Source organism: Cupressus sempervirens, chromosome 5 (genome assembly GCF_028749045.1).
Source record: "Cupressus sempervirens isolate cs-2001-9-10 chromosome 5, ASM2874904v1, whole genome shotgun sequence".
NCBI lineage: Eukaryota > Viridiplantae > Streptophyta > Pinopsida > Cupressales > Cupressaceae > Cupressus > Cupressus sempervirens.
The window spans coordinates 918699692-918708241 of NC_143122.1; the positions used below are offsets into that span (position 1 = coordinate 918699692).

The 8550-nt window shown below is 33.2% G+C and overlaps 1 protein-coding gene across 1 annotated transcript; it reads left to right on the forward strand.

The window, feature by feature from the left end:
• Positions 1–204: 204 nt before the first annotated feature.
• On the forward strand, positions 205–3390 carry LOC149558929 (L-type lectin-domain containing receptor kinase IX.1-like). The gene is made up of 4 exons (XM_089831129.1): positions 205–295; positions 412–523; positions 2106–3144; positions 3217–3390. The coding sequence occupies exons 1-4, from the start codon at positions 205–207 to the stop codon at positions 3388–3390; spliced, it is 1416 nt and encodes a 471-aa protein (XP_089687255.1).
• The last annotated feature ends 5160 nt before the right edge of the window (positions 3391–8550 follow it).

Below are 8550 nucleotides of genomic sequence, written 5' to 3' on the forward strand. Positions count from 1 at the left end.
AATTATCTCCAATATTATCTTAAAACCCCCCTTCATGTTGTAGTGATCACCCAATATCCTAATCTTTAAAAAAAAGATTCATCTTCTATTTTGATCAAAAGAGAGGGACCTCGGCTCCTTTAAGTGCTCTTGTTTTCTATGAAATTTCGGATCATAATATTAGAGAAAAAAAACTCATGATGTTATACAAAAAATTGGACGTTTATGATATCCAGCATTTTGTGGGCCATGCCTATTCGCCTTGAAAAGACTAAACTTGCTGAACATTGCAACAAGAACCGTCGAGAATTTCAACGTATTCAATGTGTTTCTTTAGTAATGCCCAAAGGCATTCCACAAAAAATTCCGTAGCGGATGACATCAAAAATATTTCTCTTGCACGCTCTTCATGATATGTCAATGTCAACGAAGACCTCGTTGCGTTTCGTCAAAGTTTCATCGTGACTAGCAATTTCCCAGGGCTTATCCGTCACAAAACAATAATAAAATTTAACGCAACACGGAGAGGCCTATCTGCTTGTTGGTAGGCCAAAATGGAATCATCCGACCAACTGCAAGAAATTCTTAACTTCTATGTGTTTTCTAGGAAATGTCGAATCATAAAATCAGTTAGTTATCTAGAGAGAACAAATTAACGAGGCATTTAATGTTTTGTAGAAACAACTCCACTTATATGCTATCCACCGTCTTGTGCACCATGTCTGCCATCCTTCATAAAGACTAAAATATAATATCAAATGGAACTATTATACTGTTGCTAGCCTATGAATATGTTTTTGCTACTATTCTTGATTTCCTCTTCATGCCCTCTCAACTCCACATGTCATATACAAGCTTGTTTCTCTTCACAAGAGTGCACATATACTTACAAGTCAAGCATGTTAAATACTCCTATTGTCTGGGACTGTAAAGCTTAACACATAGAAAATAATATTTATTTACAATATGTATAATTCTAGTTTCTATGATATTACAATTTCCATCAGAGGTCCTACTGATTCCATTTGTCCTTCCTCATTAATACAACTAAAGTGGTATGCCCCTAAGCTTCCATTAACATTTGCAAGAACCATGCGATCTTGAACAGCACTATAGCCATGATTGTTGTCAAGTCTTCCCTCATTTTACATGTTATCACAAGTACCTACAAGTGAAATTTCATCCAATTTAAAGTTCAATGCTGTATGCATTATCTTCAATTCCATTCCTAGACTTCTTAAGATGTCCCTATGATGCACCTGCATCATGAACTTCATGAATCATTTCTACATTTGATGTTTTTTCCATGTTTAATGTCCAATTTTTGTTATAATTTGAATCATTGTGCTAAGATGGGAGCTCTACTTTTGTAAAAAAGTAGGCTCCATCAAGATCAACAAAAGCTTTTAAAGAGAGAACAAACTAACGAGGCATTTAACATTTTGTAGAAACAACTCAACTTATATGCTATCCACCGTCTTGTGCACCATGCCCGCCTGCCTTCATAAAGACTGAAATGGAATATCAAACGAGAAGCCCATGTATTTTACAATTAGTTTGTACTTCGTTAGAATATCCACAAGGATTTCCACCAAGAATTATACGTTGCTTGATATCAAAAAGAGTTTTCTTGGGCTCTGATCCCTACGTCCACGAAGAGCTCGATGAAATCTGCGGGCCATCAAAGGTCCATCCCAACTAACCAATCGACAGGTAATCCTATAAGATAATAATGAAGACAGAGGCCTATGTGTTCGTTCCTATCTCGAAATGGAATCGGCTGAACAATTGCAATAGCCTTCTTCCTATGAAAGGCACTACAAAATATAATTGCTAACAAACTACCCTCAGAGACCCTCTAAATCACATATTAGGATGGCTAAATTCACTCACCCTACACGGGCCTTCCTTTTCTTAACCTGTGTTGCTCTTTTCCTATTATCATCGCATGCAGGAAACGTTACTTTTAGCTTCCCTCCTCTAACAGGTATAGAAAGGAAAAATGATGCCACATATCAAGAGAGTAATCAAGGAGCCCTGCAGCTTACATGAAATGAAGCATCAGGGAACCTTAAGAACAGTTCCAACTGGGCATATTATACTGACCGTATTCCGCTATGGAATAGGTCTACTGGGGCTCTGGCCAATTTTTCAACTTACTTTCAATTCAATATTGATCTGAACAATGAAATATACAATAATCATGGAGATGGACTTGCGCTCTTCATGGCACCATTCGAACTGGAACCACCAGAAGACGCTTATGGTGGATTTCTTGGCTTGTTTAATGAGGAAAGCTTTAAACAATCATCTTATCAGATGGTTGCTGTGGAGTTTGATACATACAACAACGATTGGGATCTTGATGACAATCATGTCGGGATCAACGTCAATAGCATTTTTTTGAAGTTGATTTTTCTGCTCAATACATCTAGTCTATTCAATCGCTCTACAGACCAAAATCTCACAAACGTGACATGGGATGCCTGGGTGGATTATGACGGTGTAGAAAAGGTTCTGCACTTCTTTCTCTGGTATAATTATTATAAACCCAAAATCCCTCTATTTAACCACACAATAGACCAGAGCAACTGTCTACCAGAGTACATCAAGATTGGCTTCTCGGCTGCCATTGGAGAGTACACAGAGACGCACACCGTAAAAGTTTGGAATTTTACTTCTAAATATTCGTGGGAAGTCGGACCTCCTGGTGAATTACTTAGAAATGGCAATGCAAACAGATTTTCTGTGAAAGTTTATTTAATATGCGTGTTCTTCGTTGTTGTGTTCCTATGTGGCTTCATAGTTGTTCGCTGGTGGCAGTATTTCAGAAAAAGGGGAAGAGAAGGTAAGGCTAGGGAAGAGAGCGATCCAGAGCTAGACGAATGCTGTTCTCATGGCCCCCGAAGCTTTTCCTACGCCGAGCTCAGTGCCGCGACAAGAAATTTCTGCGAGAAAGAAAAGCTTGGACAAGGCGGCTTCGGCAGCGTTTACAAAGGAATCCTGCCCGGCACAGGGGACGCACTGGCTGTGAAAAGAATAGCTCAAGGATCGAGACAAGGAAGAAAGGAGTATGTCTTCGAAGTTCAAACAATCAGCAGGTTGAGACACCATAATCTTGTGCGGCTTTTAGGATGGTGCCACGAAAAGGGAGAGTTACTTCTGGTCTACGAGTACTCTCCAAATGGGAATTAGGATAAACACATTTTTGGGGAACAGGAGGATACGCTTTATTAGAGCCGAAGATATAGTATCGCCTATGACATTGCCTCTACTCTTATTTATCTCCACGAAGAGTGGGACCAGCGTGTCGTTCATCGAGACGTGAAGGCAAGCAACGTAATGTTGGATTCTGATTTCAATGCCAAGTTGGGTAATTTTGGTTTGGCGAGACTGATGGAACGTGACTAGGAGGATTCCCATTCGACCATGGTGGCGGGCACGCGGGGGTATGTTGCTCTAGAGTGCTACATAAAAGGGAAAACCAGTCCAGAAGCTGACGTGTACAGCTTTTGGGCGGTTACACTAGAAATTCCCTGCGGAAGGCGGCCGATTGATCACAGCCTTGAAGAACACAATTGTTTCCCTTTTCTTGTCAACATCTATTGCATACTAGACCTTCTGATGTACGGACCACTTTCATTCGCAGATAGCATTCCTGACAAATATAACACATCTGTGGCATTTTCAAGCTGTCCAGTTGTTGTCGAAACTACATTTGAGATCTATAGAAATTATCCTTCAGAAATACAGGTGGGTTTTGTATATTTTCTCTGTTGCCTTATCCACCTAAATTTATCCTATTTTGGCTTGTAGGATGAGGTGTTTCAGGAACACGCTCTATTGTTCTTGAATTTTCATTCTGGTGACTCATTTCTATAAATATAGGTAATGCTTGATTGTACCTCTCACTTGATTCAAAATCAACTTCATGTCTCCCTTGTGTTTCAAAATGAGATACTTCATCGGATGTTCGTTGACGAGTAATTCTATCCCTATTTTGTAATTCCAATTCTTGTATTAGCAATCCTACCCTTCTTCTAGCATAATTTAGTCGTCAGACTTCACGTTTCCTTCTTCTTTCTTCTTCTCTTTCAGCTTGTGTCATTTGTTCTTGTCGTCGTCTATGATACTCTCTCTGGTATTCTCTCTGGTATGCTCTTTGTTGGTCCATTTGGTATTGTCTTCTTTCTTGATCCGATTGGAAATTCATACTTGATTTATTCATTTCTATGAAATAAATTTGTAACCAAACATTAAAAAAAATAGTAGATTTAGTAAATTATTTTTTATAAAATTGGTTTAAAATATCACATTAATTTAGTGGCATTGCACTTTAGATAAGATAGATATTTATTCATTTCTAATTAATAGTTTAACAATTCACAAATACATATAGGAGGAACTTTTTTGTGTAGATAAGATCTACAAATATACTAAATACCAAATAGTCTTGTATGTATAATACTAAATTTATTTAAGACAAAGGAAAAATAACATACATTCATCAAAATTGATAAGTCGAACAAACAAATTAATAAAAAAAAATGATAATGTGAAATAATATGACTCCTAGATTCCATTATAGTGATGCAAAAACATGTGGAATTCATCAGTGAGGAAAAGGTTATTTTCGCCATCCATGTGCTCTTCATCATAGCAAATGTCTTTCATAAATTCAAAGAAACCAAATGATTTCTTCCATGCGTCATGAATTTCCTTTGTATATTGTCCCATCTAAAAGATTTGAGAATCTTGGACACCTCAAACATGAAAGCTCACATTATGAATTTCATCTGTATTATTTTTGCAAGACTCAGAAATGATTGTTCCCAATCTATCCAAATAAGTTTGAACAATTTGGCTTGATTGCACCAAGTCGTTTGGAAGAAGTGAGCTTGTGATAGTGTTCTCAGAATTATTTTGTTGAGCATCCATAGTTAATTTTTTTCTGATATCTATAATGTAAGGATAAAAAATGGTCAGTATCAAAATGACAAGAATTAAGCTATGCATATATAGGAATAAATAGGTATTTGAAAGAGAAGAAGATTTGTTTGATTCTTTCTTATTGACATAATTCTACGCATTTAATTTCTTTTAACAAAAAACTTATATCTTCTTAATATTACTTATATAATTTTCTAATCTTTGATTTAAAAATTTAATAGTAGAACCTAACTTCAAATATTAAGGAGAAAATAGATAACATTTCATGAAATATTGTTTTTTATTTTCTTCATATTTTGATAAATGTTAAAATTGAGATTTATAAGTAGAATAAAATTTATAAAAATTAAAAGACATTCTTAAATATAAAATTTAAATTTCCTAATGCATCATTTCATTTAAATGTGTATTAATCTTTCAGACTTAGTTGATAGATCTAATTGAACTTTTCTTATCTATTTTAATATAAGGTTCAAATTTATAAATTTGAGAAAATTTGAACAAAATGTTACAGATTATATCAAGGCCTAAGACCTACTTCTTACATACATCACAAGACAAGGTAGAGACCATGTAGTTTCTTACCTGCATCATGAACTTCATGAATCATTTCTACATTTGATGTTTTCTCCATGCTTAATGTCCAATTTTTGTTATAATTTGAATCATTGTGCTAAGATGGGAGCTCTAATTTTGTAAAAGTGTAGGCTCCATCAAGATCAACAAAAGCTTTTAAAGTAATAGCATAGAAGAAACTAAAGAAAAGAAATGAATTCTTGTAAATAAAAGGATCCTAGCAACCTGTGCAAAGGAGAAGAAAATACATGTCAATTGAATTACAAGAACGTAATCATTGATAATGAGGACAATTTTTCCATAGAAAGTCAAATTATGATATTGCTAAGAGGGTTTTACAATATAATCATTTGTTAATAAAGAAGGCAAATTTTATATTCTAGAAAAACTAAGAAAGATGTAAGTTAGAGGCCTTTCCTTGTAGATGATCATATTATGATTTATGATGAATCCATAAAGGCTAGATTTCTTTTCTTCTCTTAATATATATCGATATAGAAATCTAGAAACCTCTTGGATCCATGTATTTGGGGTCCCATTATAGGAAAAAATAGGAGATAGAATAGTAGCCCATATGGTTGCTCCATATGCTGGAAAAACCATGCTCTTTCGTAGGAAACTCGTGTCCAAAGGTTTCAAAAGAATGTATAAAACATTTAATGTTCTTTTACATAAAAAAAATGCATTTTATGGTCCTAAAACAACTTAAAAGGTCATTTCTGATATGCACTTATGTTCTTCTCTCTTATTTGTATGACAATTAAACACAGTAGGCTGATTGTATGTTATCATTGGCTGGCCCATCTTGTCCATAGTTAGAGAAGCTTATTTTATTGTTGTGAATCCACTGCATGTTGTGTAGGGGGAATGATAACAAAACCAATTAGAGAGAAAGATCTACTTTATATTATGCTATTAGTCAAATATCTATTTTAAAAATTGGCATAGATATGCTATTTTATAAGTCTGGACATCTTAAAGTGACACAAAAAATTTGAAGATGAGGTAGAAAAGACATCAATTGCTAAGAAAGATTTGGAGAATCAGCATAGAATGCTTGGATCAATGTATTGCCCAAAAAGCATGACACAAGAGATTATATCAAGGCCTAGGACCTACTTCTTACATACATCACAAGACAAGGTAGAGACCATGTAGTTTCTATTCTAACAAAGTTTTTAAGAATTATTTTTTCATAAATTTTGTTCTTTAAAAATACATAGCTAAATGATACCTATAATTTTAAACTTTCTTTTATTATCAAGCAATAAAAAATTATTTTCCCATATGTCTATTCTCAAAAGATGCATAAAAACAATACAATAATATTGATCAAACAATCTAACATGAAAAATAGTATAATCTAAAATTTTATATATTAAAAATGATCTATCTATTAAAAAGATTACTACTCATTAATAAAAATTAATGTATCATGCATTATAAATAAATAAATAAATTATAATTGTACATGTGTATCTATGTTTATTTATCTAAACTTGGATGTTTGATAAACTATATAATGGATTGGTTTCAAATCAATTTTCTATTACTTAAAAAAACAACTCCTATTTTTATTAAAGAGTTTCCTTAAAGTATAAGATTTAAATTGCTTCATGATGTATAATGAGATTATCTAAATTATTCTACTACTATTTAATATCATGATATTAGTTGATAAAACCTATAATAGTACAATTAGCTAATCTCAAATCCATCTACTTTTATTTAGTAGTAAAATAATAGTTCATAGGACCTATAGCATATAATTAGTTGATTCAAAATTCTTCTACTTTTGTTGAAAATCTTAATAATAGTTTGTAGGAGCTATAATTGATATAAATCTCATCTACTTTTATTTAACATCATGATAATAGTTCACATGACCCATACTATATAATTAGTTGATCTAAAATCTATCTACTACTCTTCAACATGATGATGATAGTTCATAGATTGCAACACTTATATAAAGATTTAAAATCTTACAAGATCAAATCTAAAAACAACGTTGAACCCATCTACTACTACAGTTTTTATTCTTGTTAAAATATTTTGAATATTAATTTTACTAAATCATAATTTTATACTAATATATTTCTCGAGAAAAAATTATTTATTTAAATAAATTTTAAAAATTGTAAAACATATAATTTGACATAGATCCTTGATTCTTGATTTTGCCTTCCAACGGCTTCCATTAATCATTTTGATTAAGATAGGCTTCCATTTGCATCTTCCATAACTGAAAGTTCTACCCTTAAACCTATCAACCCTTAGCTTACCCTTGTCTTCCATCACTCCCACTCAACCGTGAGACTTTCCTACATAGGATAAGTGAAAAACAACCTAACTTTGATACCACTTGTTAGGATTAAACCTTAGATAGAAATAACAATTACATGCAAATATAACCAATAATAGAAAATAATAGATCACATAGAAGAGAACACAAGACAACAAGATTTAAAGTGGTGCACTCAATCCTTGGGCTATGTCCACCAAATAGAAAGTTTGATATTATTACAATCTAGTGATTACAACTTGATTATAATTTGTAATCCCTTACAACTCAATACTGCCACAAGAACCAATTTTTCATCACCACAATGAAATAATCCCTAACCCTAGGCCCTTTTATACAAGTATTTTTATGCCACTTTAAGGTTACAATATGTCCACCATATGTTAGCCATACATCAACCACAACGTCTGCCACAACCCAATTTGTTTTTTCTAGGTGCTACCCCAAACCCCAAAGAATTTATTAAGTATGTCTAGTACTTCCTTGATCATTCACCACAAACTAACAAGATCAACCCTTACAAAGATTACAAAATTTTCCTTTATAGTTCAGGCATAACTAAGATATTTCTAATCAAGTTACTCCACAACCACTATCTTAAATGCTCAGAGAATAATCATAAAGTTCTAGAGAAAATTTGATCTTGACATAGATTCAAATATAATGAAATCTAATATTCTTCCAAAACAAAGCCTTGAGGAGATAGAACAACACCATTAATTCACTCTAACCAAGTATAT